Source organism: Patiria miniata, unplaced genomic scaffold (genome assembly GCF_015706575.1).
Source record: "Patiria miniata isolate m_02_andy unplaced genomic scaffold, ASM1570657v1 HiC_scaffold_6, whole genome shotgun sequence".
Taxonomy (NCBI): domain Eukaryota; kingdom Metazoa; phylum Echinodermata; class Asteroidea; order Valvatida; family Asterinidae; genus Patiria; species Patiria miniata.
Window position 1 is genome coordinate 14,517,849 of NW_024037073.1, and position 21,744 is coordinate 14,539,592.

At 42.7% G+C, this 21,744-nt stretch overlaps 2 protein-coding genes across 2 annotated transcripts; both read right to left on the bottom strand.

Annotated features, from left to right (window-relative positions):
• Positions 1 to 1,287: 1,287 nt before the first annotated feature.
• On the bottom strand, positions 1,288 to 4,892 carry LOC119743014. Its single transcript, XM_038219321.1, has 2 exons — positions 4,438 to 4,892; positions 1,288 to 3,044 (listed from the first exon to the last, which is right to left on the bottom strand). The coding sequence occupies exon 2, from the start codon at positions 3,031 to 3,033 to the stop codon at positions 1,975 to 1,977; it is 1,059 nt and encodes a 352-aa protein (XP_038075249.1). The 5' UTR covers positions 3,034 to 3,044; positions 4,438 to 4,892; the 3' UTR covers positions 1,288 to 1,974.
• Positions 4,893 to 7,949: 3,057 nt separating this feature from the next.
• Positions 7,950 to 20,453, bottom strand: LOC119743015 (alpha-glucosidase-like). The gene is made up of 10 exons (XM_038219323.1): positions 19,939 to 20,453; positions 15,641 to 15,820; positions 15,013 to 15,158; positions 14,142 to 14,273; positions 13,008 to 13,157; positions 12,104 to 12,195; positions 11,035 to 11,242; positions 9,843 to 10,007; positions 9,377 to 9,508; positions 7,950 to 9,245 (listed from the first exon to the last, which is right to left on the bottom strand). The coding sequence occupies exons 1-10, from the start codon at positions 20,357 to 20,359 to the stop codon at positions 8,829 to 8,831; spliced, it is 2,043 nt and encodes a 680-aa protein (XP_038075251.1). The 5' UTR covers positions 20,360 to 20,453; the 3' UTR covers positions 7,950 to 8,828.
• Positions 20,454 to 21,744: the final 1,291 nt, after the last annotated feature.

Consider the following 21,744-nt stretch of genomic DNA (forward strand, 5'->3'; position numbering starts at 1 on the left):
AGCCCACCACTTCTTTCATCCTTGCTTTTTTGAAATATTTTCGGGCCGGGAAATATCAGAATTGTTCAGTTTGAGGACTTTCTGTGCCGAATTAACCCGAAGGCCCCACGGTCCCAAAACCAAGTTTGGTCTTCAAAAGGGAGTATATAGGAAGCAATATAAATCTTTGACTGATCACTATATAAATGACTGATCACTATAATGGACCGATCCAGTAAGCCCCTCCCACTGCGCACGTGGGCAAATTAACACGTGCTCCTCTCCAATGCCACGCTGCATTTTCCTTCCGCGCGCATCATACGCGCGTGCACGCATGTCGGACTTTAGTGCACGCACGTCGGACATAAATCACGGCTGTGATTGGTCAGAACACCATGGGGCGGTGCTTACTGGATCGGTCCATTATGGTTAATGTGTTTAACAGAAATTGGACCCCCTCCCCTCCCCCGTAACATCCAGCCCCAGCCCTTCCACCCCCTATGTGGTCAGAACCCTGGCTATGCCGCTTCCCCGGTAGGCCAGGGTGCATAACAATTAAGGCCAAAAAAATTAAAATACTCGGTCTCTGGTCAGCGCGCGCGTCGATTTTAATCATGCGCGTCAACCTTTTTTTTCCTTCAAATTAACACGGAAGCTACAACAGCGCCCTCTATTACCGCACCTCCTCAAATTTTTGTACCAAGGAGCACCAAGGAATTGGGAAATTGCACCAAGGCAAATGATAAAGGGCACCAAGGCAAATTATGGAGGACACCAATGCACAATGAGAACACAAAAAAGCAAAATAGTACCCACCTTGTCTGTACAATTCAAGCTTGAAATAAAAAGAGCCACAAAAAAAACCGCGTCGCCGCATCAATTCCGGAACTTCAGTCTGACCAGAGACCGACTATTTTTTTTTGGCCTAACCTGTTGCAATATCAGCTCAGTGGATACATTTTGAGAAAACAGAGAAACATGTGCACAAGTAGTGTGCCGCGTGAGCTAATCTTCAATGTTAGTTTCCTTCCAAACGATACTATTTCAGGCGGAATAATTTCATAAGGTATTTGATATCAGTCCTATCTTTAAGTTGATCACTCAGTGATCAAGGCTTCTTTCATCAAAGTGTTAGGTAGGCCTATAACTTTCCAACTAATTGCAAATGATCATATGGCCTACGTGGCTTTAATGTTGTACATTGCAATCATTTTTAAACACAACCAAAAAAACAAACAAACAACAACAACAACAAACAAGCATACAAGCACCCCGAGGGACAGACATAAGTCAGTACACTCGACCAAAATGTATTTACGTACATGACTTTTTGTATTGACAAACAAGTGCATCATGAATATGCAGTTACAATACAGTTTGTGTACACTTTAATGTTATTAGAAAGACTTTACACAGTCGAATCCGGGCACGATATCACTGTTCACGCATGAGGCCCCATTTCAATGCAATTAACAGTGTCCAATGACAGATTATCTGAACAATAGCTAACACAATGCTTTCGCCATTGAAGGGGGCCTACGTGACTGAATTGATTGCGTGCCCGGATTGGTCAATATTCGAAAACTGCACTCACTGATTACATTGTTACACTGTTTCACTGTTAAAAAGGACGATCACATTATCACAGGTCGTTCTACATTTTTACTGTAAAATCAAAATTGATTAAAATCGGTTTCACAACACAAATACTTTTATATATTTACACTCTTGAAGTTAAAGAATCTACAAATACATTCAATAGCAATAATGGATGAAAATTGTATAAAAAGGAAAAACTTTTTTTCATTTTATTGCATGTTAAAACATGATAACTACTAAAAATTTATTTTAAAACTTCACAATCTTTCCAATTCCCTCATACATGTATTATAATTCTCATAGCAAAATGTTTTTCCCACAACGGTGCATGAAATTTAAAGGGCGGGTATTTTACTCCTTATAGATATGTTTTAATTAGGCCTATGAGAATTATATTTAAAATATATACCTAATTAGCCGGTAGACACCGTAACCAATAAGTCCGCAAACAGCAATACAGAGTAACCCCCCAAATATACCGCAGCAGCAGGCCTCTATCTCATTTTGGGGTGTGTGGTACGTGTAACCACTGCTGACATATTTCTTTACCGGGAATTTCTTACGGTACAGCTGGATGTTTACGTCGCATCCTTTCATTGGGTTAAAGTCCAGAGCGGAGCAGTACTTGTTCACGATTTCCGAGTAAGAACCAGAAGGCACAGATTGAAAATCACGCTCCTCAAACATCAGGTCGAGTCCGGCAGGGTCGGCGAAGTCATTACGAAACTGACTGTCACCGTCGTGGTCATTGTCAATGTACAGCACGTGACAGCCAGGCTTGATCTCACGAAGAATGGCCCGCAGTGCGCTCCCTCGACTCCTGTCAGCGCGGAGGAAGGCAGCTGCCGCCGAGAAGGATTTCACCAGGGTGACGAGATCGGCGTCACGGACGAACTGCAGAACATCAGCACTCAGGCCTGCGTCTCCGACAAGGTCGCATCTTTTGTAACTGACCCAGTGTTGACGTGGAAGGTAATAGGCAATGGCGTCCCAAGCCCGTTTCCAGGTGGGGTAAAGATCCAAGACGAGACAGTTAAGCATCCGGGGATAGACATGGCTTTGCTCCAGAAAAGTGGTCAAGCCGACCAGGTCAGACCCAGGCCCCCCTCCAACACTACAGACATTCAGTGTGGACAGATCGCTCCAGTAATCAGAAACTGTTCCTCTTTCCGAGGCCTGCATCAGAGAGTAGAAGACGAGGTTGCAGTGCTGTATCAGATACACGAACACGTAGGCACAGCGGTTAGCTGCTTCCTTCCAGTCCGTGCGGTACCGGAGGGAGGCCGTTGACAGACCCGTTCGGTAATTCTGCGACACGTCTCTCAACGCCGCCTTGACTTTCTCCACCTTTGACGAGCCATCGACTTCACGCAGAAGGTCCGGCAAGATGTTGGACAATAGGCTGCGGAAAGAATTTGCCGCTTCGGCCTGGCTCTTGCTCCCCGTAAAACTCATGTTGTGTTTTTCTGTGAAATAAAAAATATATATATTTTATCTTAATAATATGTGTAAAGCCCTTGATCCGGCACTAAAGGGGGGATATTATTACATGTTACTAATTACTTAGGGTCTTTGATATACTTTGTATAGAAACCTGTAATCAAGTAATCACGTTTACCTTTCCTATAGTTAAAAAAGTGACACGATTACTAGTTTTCCTTTATTCGGATATAAATGTATCGTGAATTACTATCGCGCTAAAATTATCTGATTGGCCTCTTGAACTTGAGAAGTTAGTTTCAAGTTCAACTGCGCAATGTAGGGGAATTCTGGCTGTGACGACGATTTCACAAGGTATTTGTTAGACTTGGTGCCAAGCCGGTAATTGGTTGAGTACGGTAGCCGGTTACTGGCTCCACGCACGCAAACTATCGCTGTGGCTGCAATGCGCGTAGTCTGGTTCCCAGACCAAATGATGCTGAAGTTCACGGACAAAATACGACTATATGACGACTTGTCATCAAGTCTAGGGTTTTTTGTTGGCAATTCAGGGCTTTGGGTCAATTCAATCGCGAGATTTCTCACTCGAGAGTCATAAGGGGTTTTCCCTATATAATAACACAGCGATGTCATCAGGGGATTTAATCTCCTAACAAAATTAATGACGAGCTTTCTCGCGGGGAAACTTGCAAATTAAATGGCGTGTATCCGAGAATTAAGCGGGCAGAATGCTAAGCGCTTGCGAGAGCAATGGCTTTATAAGCAGCTGGGGCCAATTTCAAAGAGCTGCTTAAGCACACATTTTGCTTAGGGCTAAGAACAAAAACACTTGCTTATTATTATCAGGTTACCGGCCCAAACCCCATGCGATGTACATTGCTTGTGAGTTTGTGACTGTTATTTAGCTGTTGTTTACTTAGCATAACAATCGCCTGGAGTTTGTGCTGGTAAACTTATTATATTCAGCTCTTTTTTTTGTGCTTAAGCAAATTTTGTGCTTAAGCAGCTCTATGAAATCGGCCCCCATGGTGCGAACAGGGAGGTCAGTTCCTTTAACCTGTCTATTCCACGGCACAGTTTTTGCTGGACGAAGTGGGCCGGCGTACTCCCCCTCCCCAGCCCAAGTTTCACACAATTTCCCCTAGAATATCCCAACAAGATATAATTGGGCAAATTTTCATTGGTTTCTTCTCTTTTTTTTGGGGGGGGGGGGATAAACATGTCTACGCTGCCCGTATGTGTCTCAAGTTGAGCTCTTTATACGGGACAGCTCGACCGAGATGCTTTATTTACAATCAAAAGTCCGGGGGAGAAAACACAAGACATTAACTCGTACTTTTACATAAATTCTGTACCGATAATCTAATCCAACAATGTCCGTTATAGACCTGTTTTTACTGATAACACCAATGTACTTACATGACTTGTGATGATCTTGCTGGCCCATTCGGAGGTTGTTGTTGGTTGTTGCGAGTCCAACAAAGGAATGAGTTTAAGTCGACGTGTACACGCACCGTCGCAAAGCAAGCCGATTCCGTGGTCCAATCACGATGACTGACTGTAACACGTCATCGACTTCTTAGCTATAGGTACTTTCCCGCCTGTCATCGAGTAATTTTTAGAATATGACCACGTCCCCGGGGTGTCGAGCAGTACGCGCCCATCACTACCTTACTATAGGAAACGAGGTAGGAAATAAGTAAGCCCTGGGGACGAGGTTGAGAAAAATGTGCTAGCAAATTATGGATATCAGTGAAGCGAATGCACGATGTCGCAATCTGGAAGTCCAGACAGTGAGTAACAACTATAAGTTCCAGGCACACGGGCAGTAAGACTTGCTCCAGGAAAAGGACCGATATCGCGCAAATAAAATAATTTAGTTTTAATATAGGTTTTCTCGGTCAATTTCGGCAAATGAGCAGCCAATTTAATTTTCAAGCGTTCGAATTGAAGCTATTTTGCCTCTCCAGTTGTTACTGCGTTTCAAATTCAGAATTCGGCCATTCAATTTCGTTTTGAGGCATTCAAATTCCTTTAGCACTGTGTTCAATTTAGCATATCGTCATTCTTTTTCGTGACACACAATCATCATTCAATTTAGCAAAACTGGTTCGACTGGAGATTTTACTGATTTAATTTTTTTCAATTTCGTAAAGAGGCAATCAATTTCGCTTAAAGAGAATTCAAATAAGTACGACTAAAGAAATACGAATAAACAGATAAACTGTACTAGGCAACTGTTTCGTATCTTCACTTTAATTCAGGCAAACCTTGTTTTCTTTATTTATGCTTCCAGTAGACTTTACATGGGGCCAATGAGGTTTTTTCTTCTTCTTTGTTTTCTTCTTCATTCTTTTTTTTGGGGGGGGGGGATCTTTATTGGTTAACTGACCAAGACCTAAATTTGTATTGTGTTTGAATGGGGTGTTTCTTTATGTTTTTCCTGGTGTTTTATTGTTTATGTTGTTTCTTCCTCAACCATCAATCTGTTGGCGTGCCAGACATCTTGGCATATATGTTTGGGTATGGTTGTACCACTGCATGCACTTTACTTGGGTGATGACATCAACGCTCTGGATGGCTGCTTGTTGAAGGAGATCGCACCTCCACTGCTGCATGTTCATTCCTGCTTGCTGGGCAGCCTGTCTGTCTCCGACACGTTGTTGCCACTCAGGTAACCCAAGGATACGTTTAACTGCAGCCTTGAATGCAGAGTGTGCCATCTCTGTGCTGTTCAGGAATGGGGAGTAGGGAGGGAGGCGCTTCAGCTGGATCATTGGGTTGGCACCTTCAGGGAGTTGGGCTCGCACGTGAGGCCTCGCATTGTCGTATATGAGGTAAATGGGTTCGTCGTCTGGGAAAACTTCATCACACTCTTGAATTGTGTCCGCAAGAAACTCCTCGAATCTCTCTCGCGTCACAGTTTCGAATGCGATTCGGTGGTGCACCAAGCCTACTTCACTAGAAACAGCGAAGGTGACATTGCAATTTCTCCCTCGTTGTCTGTCGACGACTCGTCTTGCAGCGATCCCTCGTGGAGCTCTACCCTGGGAGCGTCGAGTCCAGACGTTATAACCTGTCTCGTCAATGAAGACTAGATGCGCCAGAACACCATGCTGCAGGAACCACTCACCATACTGGACGCGTTGATCAAGAACTTCAGGGGAATTTCTTGCATCAGGGACGTCCTCCACTAGTTTCAGTGTAATCATCATCCCATCCAAGGCCCTGGCTATGGTGGCAGTAGAAACCTGGGGCTTCTCTGGCAGATGCTCACTCAAACTAGCCTTCATTTGTTGAAGTGTCAAGACGGGGTTAGCGTCAAGGATGCCTTGCAGATGGTTTCGCATGTCATCATCCATCTTGCTGTGGGTTGCTCCTCCTCTTGCCAGCGTCTCTCGCCTTCCAGTCCTCAAATATGTTGCAACAATTGATCTGGCTGTGGACTTGTTGATGTTCAAATTGACCGCAAGCTCAAGGTAGTCTTGCTGGTTTCCCTCGAAGGCCTCAATCAACCTTTCTCGATCTACCTGGGCCACTCTAGCGTAGCGACCACGAGCTGCCATTTCTAGAAATATGCGTGTAAAACTGTAGCGAAAGCTCGTCTTCGAAGTACATCGGCAAAGTGACTCAAGTGCCAAAAAGTGAACTGTATTTATGCCTTCAACATTCTTAAGGAAACAAAAATTTAACAAAGCGTTTTTTAGATTGCACAAATTCCAGAAATGACTGCCCAAAAATGAATTTGAATGACTAAACACACGCCTCAAAAAGCTCCTGCGAATTTGAATGCTGCTTTGTTGAATTGTTAAATTGCATGATTATTTTGTTAAATCGAATGACGCAACAGTACATTTGACTGGTCATAAAACGAAATCGAATGACCCTTTCAGTAGCATTTGATTTCGCGCGAAATAGAATAGCGTAGTGGTTAAATTGGCTGCTCATTTGCCGAAATTGACCGAGAAAACCTATAGTAGAGTTGCTGAATTTTGTGTTGATTATATGTATACAAAACATCATGTAATGTGATAGAGTTTACCACGAGGAGATAATAATTGTGTTCAAGTTCACCTTTTCACCATGGTGATGTTTAATCATGAATACTGACCGAAGTATTGAGGCACAACGTCGTGTCGTCTAGAAACAAAATTCGATATAAAATTGAATTTGTAAATTGAACTTGATGAAATAGTTAGTGGGTAAGACACACTCTGAGGTGAGTTAACAACAGTCTCAAATATCCTGTATACAGGGTGAGTCAAAACAAGCGGAACCCAAACCCCCAAAAATATATTTCATATTTAAACAAATATGTAGCACCAAAAATAATAATGACTGGAAAGCCAATTTCATAAGCTACCTTTTTGATGAAAAAATACTGAAATTGGTCAATCCTTTCAAAGAATATCACCATTTAAACACAATGACCCTAAAACCCGTCTCGTACAAAAAAATGCGATTTCAAGAATCGTTCTTCAACATCATCATTCAACATCATCAGCGATAAAATCTCAGTTTAAACGTCAAAAATATTCATCAAAGTCCTTTTGAAGGCCCGTCTTTTAAGCAAAGTAAATTTTATAAATCATAATTGTTTGCCTAAACAGGGTTGTTAATAAAGATATTGTGTATTACAGTTGGTGACAGTTGTTGAAACAAGTATTCTGTACCATTTTCTTTGTTGTTCCAAATAGTCAAACACACAATAAATTGGGAGGTTTTGGGGGTTTTTTTTGTACGAGACAGGTTTTAGGGTCATTGCGTTTAACTGGTGATATTCTTTGAACGGATTGAGCAATTTCAATATTTGTTTATCTAAAAGTAGCTTATAAAATTGGCTTTCCAGTCATTATTATTTTTGGTGCTACATATATTTTTAAATATGAAATATATTGGTTGGAGTTTGGGTTCCGCTTTTTTTTACTCACCCTGTACAATACAAATTGCTATTTTATTTCATGTTCTCATGTCCAAGTATAAGTATACATGCACTGTTCTTCAATGAGATGTAGGTACATGCTTACATATTATAATAATCATTGTAGGCCTATACATGCACCTCGATGTATTCTGAATGGTCTGATGGTCTGATTAAACTTTTTTTCTCTCATTTTAATATTAAATTAAATCAATAAAATGTGTCCTTCCATTGGGAAATTGCCTGAATGTATAGCGCTTCGTGTTGTTTACAAACATTATATCAAAGGTTTAGGTCGCAAATATCCACATTACGTTAATATTTACGGAGAGAATGGTAAAAACGTTTGTATACATCCTATATAGGCCTATACACGGCTGCAATTATGTGAGAAACACGTTATGCAGGACAAAAAGCCGCATTCCGGAGCAATAAATGTCCATTCAAGACAAGGCTTGAATCAGTCACTCATCAGTCATTGACTCAGTCATAGACTCAGTCATCGACTCAGACATTGAGTCAGTCATTGACTCATTCACTGACTCAGTCACTGTCTTAGTCACTGTCTTAGTAACTGACTCTGTCACAGACTCAGTCACTGACTCAGTCATTGACTCAGTACGTCATTGACTCAGTCATTGACCCAGTCATTGTCTCAGTCATTGACTCAGTCATTGACTCAGTCTTGACTCAGTCATTGACTCGGTCACTGACTCGGTCAGTGACTCGGTCACTGACTCAGTCATTGACTCAGTCATTAGAAGATAAAATACTGGCCCTTATTGGGTCTGGCAAAAATAAACCGCTAAAAAAAACGATGGAAAAGGAGTTGGGTGTATGTTTGGTGTAGGTTCACACAGACATAACAATGCTAAAAATATCTACGGTATTATTCTTCTTCGTTAGGTTCCCTAAAGCCATCTGGTTTGGGTAATAACTCATACTGTATTAAAATGGCCTCCCCGGACCGTAGTAAAAGCTTGGCAAAATTAATCGATTCTCCTATTCGGCTTGCGTCGGTTGCGACCACGACGATACCGGTACTCGGAATCCGTTCTCTTCTGGATTCGAAATCCTCGGTAACCTCGTACTTCGCGATGTTGACGGCGGCAAACAGCGCCTGAGTGCTGGCCTCGAAATCACTCTCCGGCGGTAACTCCTTCGTGACTGCCAAGACTTCGTTGAAAGTTGTCTGAAGTCGAAACGACTCTGGGTGATCGATCCCGAAAAATTCCGACTTGTTTATTCGGAATTGGATTGTTCGCTCGATGAAGGCGAGGGTAGAGTTATTGTCTCGTCTCTGCAGCTAATGAGGAAAATGTAAGCAGAATTGTCATATTGGGGTGAAATTCGTTGATTCGTGAGCTAAAGTAGATCATTGAGCAAGAGATTAAGTCCAAACAAAGCCGCGGTTTTAAAAGCTGGCCTTATGATTACCTCGACATTGGTTTTGGTAGCATTTAAACCGACAGGTGTCCAGGGTTCTGCCGCCGATGCATCAGTGAAACCAGCGTAGACGTCAGGGGACCACTGCATTGGGGAGCGGGTTAGCTCTCCGTCATGCCTTATCTACAAAGCATAATGATTAATACAAACGTTAATACAAACAACGAGGGAATCTGATAAGGTTCACTTTCAATCCAGTTTCTGTCGACACCCCCCCCCCCCGGTTCAAATTTCCTGCCCAACTGAATTGAAAAGCGCTGTTGTATAACTCTTTAATCATTCAGCCCTTCCTTTTTCTCGGCCCATGGACTCTCTTCATATTCTCCGAGTTTGCACTCCACGCGTTAAAAGAGCATGTACATTATGTCCAATATGGCGGTGAGGTCACGAAATAATGTGAGATTAGCGGTGTACCAATGTCATGTATAGGGCGGTGGGCACGGGCGAACAAACTCACCATTCCAGCGGCAGACCCATTCATCTTCTGCGCGTCCGTCATGCCCATTTCGTCGCCGTAATATATCAGCGGGGAGCCCGGGAGCATCAGCACCAGGAAGAGCATGGCGCGGCTGAAAGGTTCGCCGTAGCGGGACGCGGAACGACTCTCATCCGCCGAGCCGACCTGATGCAGATGGATGAGACAATAAGATCCACCTGAATCAGTTGTCATGATATGTGGACTGGGCAGTTTGGTTATAGGAAAGTAACGATCACCAGTGGATATGAGGGTTCGTTCTGGTGCCCCCCCCCCCCCCCCCCCCCACCCACCCTTCCAACAGCCGACACCTACATTGTCATGAATCAAATAATTCATATACCGGAGGAAATCCAAAGTGTATATAATTATAAAGGCCTCTGATCTTCGTTCGTGTTGACTTCAACATCTCAATAATAGGCCTACTCCATTAAAAAAATCCTAGACACGTTTTTCATGTAGGCTACATTCCTCACATTCACCTGATGATGGTCGGAGCAAACTGTATCTGAAAATTTCACCGTACACGTAGTTCAAACATTCTGAAAACTTTTTCACGAGTTCATAAAGTTAAGTTGGGCTCATTGTTGCCTGTGACCTGAGCACGGCACTTTGCCGCCACCAACTTTGAAACTGGGTTAATGTTTCATGATGACCGCACGTTGGGATCATGGGGCACTTTGTCTTGATTGAAGGGCCTATTTTTTAAAAGGAAGATAGTGTTTTAATCAAGACAAGGGTTTTTTTCTTGCTGACAGTAAAGGGATCTCATGAGTACTGCGATTAGATATAGATGCGCCTATAAAACGCTCCAAAAGAATGTTGCATGATTATTTATTTAAAAATGATAATTAAAAAAATGATAATTATCATTCGTCTTATGGCGAGTCAAATAATCTCAATGGTACTTTATAGCCTTCCATCTCTTCCAAACACGTCCAGGCCAGAACGTAGATTGGTTTTCAATGCCTACCACATGGTTTCCTTGGATATCCTTCCGGAGTTTTCCTCCGAACTCTAAAACTGAACTTTTCTTTTTGGTCTCCACCTTCCGGGCCTAAAAGTTTTTGGAAAGAAGATTGGTTTCTACAGGCTTCTGGCCTACAGTGCTTAGTACACCTTTGAATAATCCTTGGTTTCATTACAAGAAAAAAAGAAAAAGAAAAACTCTTACTGTCCACAGTCTGGAACTCCCGACAGGCCCGGCGGTCATCCAGCTCTCGATTGCTTTCCGTATCTCATGTCCATTCAGAGGCGAAGCCATGTCCAGGAGCATGGAGTTGATGGGCAGGCTGGCTGCTGCATGCCCAAGGTCTCCCGATTTGTTACTGTAGACCAGAGTTGCTAGGGCAAGATCTTTGCCCGTGTCTATCGCGAGTAATCTTAAGTAAGAAAACAATTTGTGCAATTACTTTAAACCGACCGAGCACTTCGATGCAATCAATAGGCATCGTTAACTAAACACCGAGTGGAATCATTACTTTATATAGAAGACGTGACAATTTGGTTCTTAAATTTGCAGTTATGTTTTATACACACCGCCACCTCTCGCCACAAAAGCGTAAAACCCTTTATTTATCAGAGCATATATAGTTTTATATTGGACGTTTTCATCTCCCTCAAATGAAAAGTTGAAAACACAAACATATGAACGATCCCCGATTCCTTTATCGTAACAATGCTTTCCACGTCATCATTTTAAATTGATCTGCATTCTTAATGCGGTATTTTAATTTGACTCTGTATACTTTAATTATGTTTCTTTCTATAATATTTAACAGCCATAATTGCCGTGCTTAATGTATTCTATATGTTAAAAAAAGTTTATTTTAATGTTTCTGAAGTAAATTGTCTTGTAGTTTTAATGTAAACCAAATCGTATAAATCGTGGACTTCTCATTATTTTGGTGACAGGGTGTATATATTTAACAAATCTGAATTGAATTGGACTGAAACGAATGTTCAAATGACCAAGTTGTGCAGTCCAGGTTTTCGGTTCAGGAGACATACGAAAATGTTTCCATTTTTTTCGTGGACAAAATGTTTCAAAAATAGGAAAAATATAATACAAGGTGTGAAATGCAGGGTTACAATCCATTCTGAGGTAATATTTAATGACACTCAAATTCAGGACTACATAGTAAAATGAGGCTATAAAGTACTATGTTGGAAAGTAACTCCAGTATAATTATTTCGATCAAGATATAGCAAACCGAGTCCTCATTTTAAGTATTGCGTCTTACTTTGAGTTGTCGTGTGTATCATTTGACGCTTCGTATTCATCGAGTAGATGGCGCCACCCAGCGATCACATCTAGCGTCTCCTGTCTTGATTCCTGACCCCCAAAAAATAGACATCGAAGAAAGATAACGAGGAGTAATATAAAATAAACCATATCAACCGCAATTCTTGACTCGTAAATGTTTTAAGAATATCAGAGGTTGACTGAAGCCGAGTTTATAATATTAGAAAACGTCCGTGGTTCATGCAACAAACCAAAAGTCACCCAATTTTGAATTGTTTAAACTTTGAGAATATTTGACGTTCTGGGTTTGCAATTTGCACATCGCAGGAACTGTTTACCGATTATTTTTTTTTAATTCATTTGTTTAGAAAAAAATTAATTTGGATGAAACAAACCTCATTTTCTTAAAGACCTAAATAACTGTACTCCATGATCATTTACGCATGTCTCGGTGCACAGAAAACAACGAGAGAGCACTGTTAAGACTATAAGGGTGTCGGGGTCGATCTTAAAGTGTGATGATGAGGAATTTTGCCCTATTTCATTGACTTTCTTTCGGTAGCATTATGGGCAGGGTCTAAACCTTGTGGTGATTTAAAAGGATTTTAACTTTCTGGCTCTTTCCCAAATCTCCTCTTTCTGCTGAATTTTCTCACGGTCAGCAGTTGTGGTGCGTCAAAAACTAAACTTTCTCCACATCCGAAGAAAAAGAAAATTATCACATACGATTAGAAGTAATGAGAAATAATAACGTTGTACGTGAAAGTTTTCCAACTTTCACTTGGGAGGTATCACACTGAGTATACAGTGTTTAAACGTCGGTGAAGGGCAAAAACCTAATTTAAAGTTGTACGTGTATTATACGATTCACGGTTTACATACATTATTTTCCTTAAACATACCGAGTTTATACTTTCCACCGTGGATGTAGCACCGTCTCCCTGCTCAGTATCAGCGGGGCTATCGGTCACCATCCGCGGTTCCATCAGGCGATCTACGTGGCGCATGTAAAACCCATCCACTCCCTTCTCTAGCCAAAACCTCAAGGCATCCTGAAAATAGAATGTTAGGATATCGGATAGGTGTACTTGATCATTGGACCGATCCAGTAAGCCCCTCCCGCTGCGCACGTGGGCAAATTAACACGTGCTCCTCTCCAATGCCACACTGCATTTTCCTGCCGCGCGCATCATACGCGCGTGCACGCATGTCAGACTTTTGTGCACGCAATCCCCATGTCGGACATAAATTACGGCTGTGATTGGTCAGAATACCATGGGGCGGTGCTTACTGGATCGGTCCATTGCTATACGATTGAAGTTGCACAAATAATTTTATGTTCTTTTTAAATTGGAATGAAAAGGATTTTACAATACCCAATTAATTAAAATTGGAAAAAAATAGACCAGGACGGATGATCCCCGGGGATGCCGGGTACGGTCTTCCTGAGGTCGCAGGTCCGAATGCCTTTCCAGTCATTTCTTTATTCAACCTTGTATCCATTAATTCGAGCCTGCTGGGTTTCCATTCGTAGTTCATTTGAGTTGTGTTTTTTTTTATTTAATTATTTAAAAATGCACACTTCTATGGCACATTTTGCTTAGATATAGCTTTCAAATCAAATATTTACAGTCGAGTCTCGTAAATACAAATTCGTTCGGGCCTAGCCAAATTGTTAAATATATCAGAATTTTGTATTAAGAGGAACAGCAGTCCCATTCATTGTGCCCATAAATGCACAGTCGGGACTAAGGCTTTATGTTTGTAACCAGAATTTTGTATTAACAGAGTTTGTACTAACGAGAGTCGACTGTACTACATTGTACAACTTTACTTCGCTCCTCCAAAGAAACAACACTGGTGATAATGTTGAATATTATTATTAGAACATATTTAAAACATAGGCCTATGCGTTCATCAAAGGCCAATCCGAAAAATCATGATAACTTCGAAAATTCCAAAAGCTTTGTTAAAAGATTGTTAACCATATTATTTCCACATCAAAATTTATATGAGAGCCACCCCTGTATGGTTACCTGTATAACTCCGATGACGGCGGGATTTCGGTAATTCAAATCTGGTTCTTCTGTCATGAAGGAATACAGATACCACTGACGCCTGGTCGAGTCATACTCCCATGACCACTGACCGTCATTATCATTGCTTCCCTAAAACAAATAGATTAAAATACGAATCATTCGAAGACTTGTTGGTGTCTCCTCTTTTGCCTGTTAGGGTACATCGTTTTGCGTGAAATGGTCATAACTGATGGTTAATCTTTGGCAACATTCGACCAACTTTGGCGAGCAGTTCATAGTAAGGCCTAGCCTTTACGGACCAACATGAGGTATGAAGGAGTTGAATAAAAATGACGGAGTACTAGTTTGCACGAAGTCGGACCATTAAAACAAGCTAAACACACAATTCCGATTTAGTAATCAAGGTGATGGTTCTGGTACACTATGCCTCAACGTCTACCACACGTGCGTTCTGTAAAGCTCTGAATATACATGTACGTCACTAAAGACGAGCGTAGGCCTATTGGACGAAATAACAAAGACAGCTTTTTGAGCCCAAGTAATGGTAGAAAGCCGGCCCCATGCAGTAATCACAAATGGGCAATTCAGACTGGAACTGTGGTGCAGTCAAAGGTTTTCGAAATTGTATTTGTATTTCAAAACAGGAACTGTTCTTCGAGTTCGTTTGTGTACCCACATTGATTTTGCATGCACAGTGCGGATTGTGCATCCCAAAATTAATCGTCAAATCCCAAAGATGTGCACACGCATATTTTCAATATCGAACTGCATACATACATAATTTGCCTAAATATAGTCATCACACATCTCAAACATACAACCATCAAAGCATAATGTGAGCAATCAAATCTTGCCCACACTGTCGTACCGTGGATGGTGGCGGTCCACCGTTAGTGCCATCAGCCCAGATGTAGTAGTCGCGGAACTCATTGTCGGTACCCTGTCGGCTTTCCTGAAACCAAGGGTGCTGGTCGCTGGAATGATTCGGGATAAACTCTAAAATCAGCTTCATGCCTATGTAAGTTGGAAAACAAAATGCACTATTAGGTCATATTTTCAAGGTGAAAGCACCCGTCAAGAAACTCAAATTTCATTGAAGCAAACTAATGTGCGTTACATGCAGTCTTGATGATAATCATACAGAGAATAAGGCCTGATATCAGATGTCATTAAGCCGTCTTTGCTCCGATCCTCTGTGATACACACTGATGAGTTTGACATTTTCATTGTCATTGATTGTTTTCACTGTTAATGAATTTGAATAACAAAGGGAGTGAGGGCGCTCTGAGGGGTCTTTACTCAATGTTGTCAGAGAGCTAATAAATTCAAGTTGCCCCGCTTGGGAATCGAACCCACGACCTTCATCTTACAGCGGGCAATCGTCTTAGCCATGTCGACCACCCAACCTCAGCCGGGGTCTATACCGGTTTGGTGTATCATCGTCCTTATGCATTGCATGTATCTCAGTAATATTGCATGTTAAAAAAAATCCGCACCTTTGTCATGCACGGCTTTTACAAGGTTCTCGAAATCCTGTATTGTTCCGAAAACTTCATCGACTGCAGTGAGGTCGGTCACGTCCCTCCAGAGATCCGCATGGGCTGACTGAAAAATCGACCCCAACCAGATGGCATCTACACCCAAATATTCCAGATAGTCCAACCGAGAAATGATACCTGTAATAGTAAAAGAAAGAAAAGGATGTACATGTATACATGTATATTGTAAATTGTTGGCCCAGGAAAGTACTTGGCCGGGAATGGGTAACAGCATCTTCTTTTACCAGGGACAGCAGAACTGGGGCCGGGGGGGGGGGGGGGGGGGGCACTTGCCCCCCACTGATTTTGTAGGCCAACAAAAGTGCCCCTAATGTGCCCCCTCGAGATGAAAACAAAACTGCCCCTCAAACGCACACATGAAAGCATAATGATCGCGCTTACAAATTGTCTCCTCTCTTGTAATGCAAACTCTCTCTCGAAAGCACAAGTACCCGTCGTGCATTAACAAGATTTTGCACCTTCTCGAGATGGAAAACTACCCCTCGAAAGCACAAATACCCCTCTCGTAACAATACAATTGTGCCCCTTTCGAGATGGAAAATTGGCCATCAAAACAACAGTGCTCCTCTGCGATATAACTTTATGGAAAACTGCCCCTCGAAAGCACTATTATTGCCTCTACTTTCACACCGACGGAAGGTGCCCCTTTTTGGTGTTGCCCCCAGTTTGAAAAGCGTTCCGCCGCCCCTGTCTTTGACACAATGTCATGTAACAACTCTATTTAGGCGAAAGGTCCATAGGCTACACTGTAAACACGTTGGGCAAAATGGGTTGGTCAACATATCAACAGATTAAACTCTTGGGCAAATTCTTCCCAAATTATTGGAAAATTTTTACCCAAATTGGGTAATTTCAAACCAATGTTGGGTAAAATTGTATTGCCCAACAGTGTTTTACCCATTATTTTTTTACAGTGTACGCATTCCTTGAAAAGGACTTACTCTATAAAAAAAAAAAAAATAAGTCAGATTTGACTATAGAGACCAGTTAAATTTTACTAGCCATTTCAGGGTCAGCTGGGTGCAACTGAAAATCAGTCAATCTGACTAGATTTTGTCCAGTCAGTATTGAAAAATCGTTATGCAAGCAACTAAAATTGGAGTCAAATCCAACTTCTTTTTCTAGTCATAGTATGCAACTTTTTATCTATATATATAAGAGAGAGTTTAACTCGGCCTCCGAGACGATGTTTGCTCATGAAAGGATCCGAGACCGCGGGCTCCCGCGGCGCCAAAATCGCTCCACGTCCGTGGAAAAATACGGAGGGTGTCTTCCGCCGGGTCGGACACTTCGGGTCGTCCTGATTTTCCCGTACGGACCGGCGATCCTTTTCGTCTATTTTTCGTGACAGCATTTTGCACAGGAATTTTCCGTCGTGTGCGCTTTCACGTTGACTGCCTGGCCGCCCCCTGTGCTGGCTTTTCTGCGAGTCTAGACTGTGCGAGGTCAGCGAGGTCAACGTAGGGGTTTCGTTTACGTGTTCTACTCAGCCGTACTGCCAAAGCGTTCACCAAATTGTGATATGGGGTGACCTTGGTAAAATATTTTTTCTCCATGGTGCGTGGCCACCGAGTGCCCCTATTCTTTCATATGCTTCGCTTGCCGCCCCTGCGCCGAGTGCAACGAATACTCAGAAGGACTACACATTAAGTATGCCTTGCGCGGTCTGACCAATCGAAAGTCTACACTGCGTAGTATATCCGGGCTATGCAAAACTGTCGATGGCAACGCGTACTGCAGCCTGCTCCACACCCTGGAAACGAGGTTGGGTCTACGGTGCTCGCTATTTGCATGATTTGAAGCACAAGCATGTGAGTGACGTGTATAGTGCTCTGTTGCTTCCATCGTGTGTTAATACAGCTCCATGCTTCCACCAAGGCTGAGCGTTGTGAGTTCGCTGCCCGCCACAGTGTTGCGTTATAATTTCGGGGGCCTGTCTGGGATCAACGAAGGATCGATGCATTGCTTCAAACATCGCGATCTTAAACGCAGTCACACAAAAAATCAACGAAAATGTGTCCGATCCGGCGGAAGACACCCTCCACATTTTTCCACGGACGTGGAGCGATTTTGGCGTCGCGAAAGACCGCGGTCTCAGATCGTTTCAGGAGCAAACATTTCTCGGAGGCCGAGTAAAATTTGCTCTTATATAGATGGTTGACCCAAGTTGAATAACAGTTGACTCGACAAGTTCCTCGCAGACAGTCTCGCAAATTGTAAGACGTTCAAGTTTACGTTTGTTGAAGAGTCCAATATACTGAAACTTAATTATGACCTTCTTAATCAGCCTTCGCCTGTGTACTACGGCAAGCCTTTCAAGTACGTTTTCTCACAAATGCCACTGCCTCACAAAATGCCAATTTAACAGACCAAAGGGAACATTTACAGACTGTTGCCATGGTACATAATTATCATGGGCGTCAATCGGTGGGGGACGGGGAACCCCCCCCCCCCCCCCCCCCCCCCCCCCCATTTTAAAGCGGTGGAGACTTTTTTGGTCCCCCCCCCCCACTTTTCTTCCCCGAATAAAAATTGTAACTACTACATGTATAATGATTCCATTACTCAGAATAGCTGATTCAATGACACCAAACTCGAAAATGATGTTTAAAAGATGATCTTCGTTTTCCAAATGCGACTGCCTCACAAAAAGCCAATTTAACAGACCAACGGCAACATTTACAGACAGTTGCCATGGTACATAATTATCATGTGCGTAAATCGACGGGGGACAGGGGAACCCCCCCCCCCCACACACACACACACATTTTGAGGGGGGACATTGTTTGGTCTCCCCCCCCCACACACTTTTTCTTCCCCGAATAAAAATATTGTAGCCTACAATAATGATTCTATTGCTCAGAATACATGTAGCTGATTCAATTACTCAAAACTCAAAACTTTCACAGATGATCTTTTGCTCAATTTGGTTTTAGTGATCAGAAATTGCCTCAGATCACACCACAGAAATTGATATTCTTTAACTGCATGTCTCACCAACTATATCCCCCATTTACATTTAACTCCCCACATTTTCATCCCCAACACTACGCCCTACCCGATCTATGATCGGGTAAACCAGCTTGTGTTTAACTAAATTCCTAGTCCATTTTCAATAACTAGGAAAACCAGTCAATTGACTAAGTTGTTTTTAGAATGTGCATGTTCCTGATGCCAACGTACATACTTTCTGCATAGTCTGCTGTTTTTGCGGTTGAAATATTCTCATAACAGACACTTCTATTTTTAAATCATCTTAAAGAAGAATTAGGAGGAAGTACTGTAATATAAATAAGACGAATGCTTAATTTCAACTTATTACTTTTGATGGAGGTTTTGTGTGGACGGTGATGTAGGCCCCTAGGCCTATACTTCCCTAGAAGTTGAGAGCGGAAACAGATCTCCGAACCGGCCTGTCCACCCGGCAGGATTAGGGCCTATACTGGATGCATTGCAGGTGGGTTCGAGTAGGCATACCCAGTGGCGGTTCTACGGGGGGCTAGGGGGGATTTAGCCCCCCCCCCCAAAAAAAATTTTTTTTTTTGTCTAGCCCCCCCCAAAAAAAATCCATAAAAAAAACCTTGCACAAACAAAATGTAATAATTTGACGAACATGGGAACGGTCTCCCTCTAAATGAGAAGGGTGCATTTGTACACTTTTAGTTAATAATAGTGTGCCTGATTGTAGGATTTTATCAGCGCTCCCCATTGAAAATATGGCACGAGGCCCCCCCCCCCCCCCCCCACGTATTGATTTTCAGAGGCATAAGTGTCCGGAGAAAATAACCGGTCTATATTTCAGCACGCCTCCCTGGAAAAAAATCTGGATCCACCTTGCTAGCCCCCCCCCCCCAAAAAAAAAAATATTGGCTCTAGAACCGCGCCTGGGCATACCAACTTTAAACAGTTTTGACGACAAATCACGACCAAGTTGTCAGGTAAAAAATAACCGTTGCTGTCCCCTCACGTCAAGGGTGGATCTAGAACACCTTTTTTGGGGGGAGGCAAAAAAATGTTGTTCCCCACAAAAAATGGGTTCGGGGCCCGCCTCAGCCTCCCCCAAAAAATGTTTGGATTCTAGATGCTCTGTGGTGCATGCGATCTGCGATAAAAAAAAATGATTCAATTTTTTTGGGGGGTGTGGAGTGGCCTTGCCTCACGCCTCACGTCTGGATACGGCACTTTTACTTATTAATTATACCATGGAAGAAGGAATGCTGAACAGTTACATCAACCTTTTATGTCGCCATAACCGTCTCCGTCGCTGTCCTGAAACGAAGCAGGAACGATCTGATAACCGATGGCAGTGTCGAACCATCGCTCTTGCGTCAAGCACAGACTGCCCTGGCCGGCGTCTCCACGGGCCAACACCACGATACCCGCTATAAACATCGCCAACCACCACGCCACTATCACGCCCATCGATGTCAGGCGAAACACCCGCCAGAAGACGTGGCCGGACCGCACCTTCACGGCGTCCTCGTTCATTCCTACCCATGACGACCGGTAGATGATACCGTCTGGAGCGTCGCCGGTACGGTTACTCAAGCTCCGAGGGATCCGCTGACGGGGCCGCGGAGAAGTGGGCGACGCTGATAGCGCAGCGCTGTACCGGTCCGGTTCCGGACTGTACGAAGGATTGGCCGTTCCCTCCATCTTTACTGCTATATTCACATTTCACCTGTGTGTTTGTAGTGAGTTGAATTGGTTTGTGCCATGGCCGTGCACAAATAAACTCATGACAAAAGACTCAGCGCCACAAAGAAAACAAAATGACAAAGGAAATCGATTGATGGGTGGCACTGAATATTCAGAATAGCTCATTGAATATGTTTTGCAAAAGTCCTTTTTAAAGGGTCGTGTGGAGTTCAGGCACAGAACTGATCTAGATAGAAAATGAATTGAAGCAGTTACCGTGACAACAGCCTCGAAGTAGGGTCACTTATTTTTAAGACAAAAGAGAAAGAAAGTCCCCATTTCCCCTTTTTCTAAACTCTTGAAAGGCCACTGTGCATGGCGATGATAGTCTGCAGAGCTAGCTAAGCAACATACCCAATAGACCTACCTGCACCTATAGGCCTACTGAATATATTACATTCATATAAAACTACATATTCGAATTTGTTGATTAACAAACGCAGGGTGGTCGGGCAGACAACTTCCTTGGACATTGCCTAGTTCTAAGTTTTGAAGACTTTTATGTCCGGTAAAGTGACACTCAGCATTTTCTAGTGGAATCATTCGATTCATTTTGATTAGGAAATCGCGCACAAGCACGGTTCCAACGCGAAAGAATAGTATTCGATTAACTTATCAATGACCAATAACTTAAGAATGAGATATCCCGTGCATTCCATGCTTAAGAATGGCCTAATTAGCGCTAATTATTGACCGGCAATTAGAATTTTGAGCACAAGAGCGAAACCTTCACTAAAAGCTAATTAACGTGACTAGAATGCAAGATCCACTACTTAAGAATGGATATTCCCGTGCATTCTGTGCTTAAGAACGAGTTAAAGTTAAATAAGTTGAAGGTTGGACATCCCCACCTACTTACTGCCAACGTTTTGTGCGCGATATTCTTATTAAACCTCACTGGGCTCTCGGACTATTACATTTTATTTACACGCACACATTACTTTCTGTTTGATGAGGTCATCGGTTAAAAATGTGCAAAGTACTGCAAACTGAATATTAATTTTATTAAGTTCAGACAGGAAACGCACTCAGTCCAAAGTAATTTATCAAATTTTGACCTTAAAAATCGCTTGTCCACATTTTTTTCACATCTTCGGACTAGGTTTCGTTCAAGTTTATACCAGCCGACCAAGTCGCCCACTAACTCCTCGTGAATTGTCAGGGAAACCCTAACCAACATCCGAGACGTACGAGCCCAGCTTCCAATAGTTGCTGATGGGCGCTTTCCTCGAGGGTCCTCAGACTTCACAAGACATTTCAGCATGAGTGTTTGTGTGGTGTTATTAATGAAAAGTAAAGCAGCCGGACTTGAAGACATCCTCTGTGAGCAGATCAAACATCTT

Coding starts and splice junctions, on each gene's coding strand:
- LOC119743014 (XM_038219321.1), bottom strand. CDS start 3,033: ATGAGTTTTACGGGGAGCAAGAGCCAGGCCGAAGCGGCAAATTCTTTC.
- LOC119743015 (XM_038219323.1), bottom strand. CDS start 20,359: ATGGAGGGAACGGCCAATCCTTCGTACAGTCCGGAACCGGACCGGTAC. Junction 15,159..15,640: donor AAAAGCCGTGCATGACAAAG/GTGCGGATTTTT, acceptor CAACTTACATAG/GCATGAAGCTGATTTTAGAG. Junction 9,246..9,376: donor CTACCAAAACCAATGTCGAG/GTAATCATAAGG, acceptor TTTCCTCATTAG/CTGCAGAGACGAGACAATAA.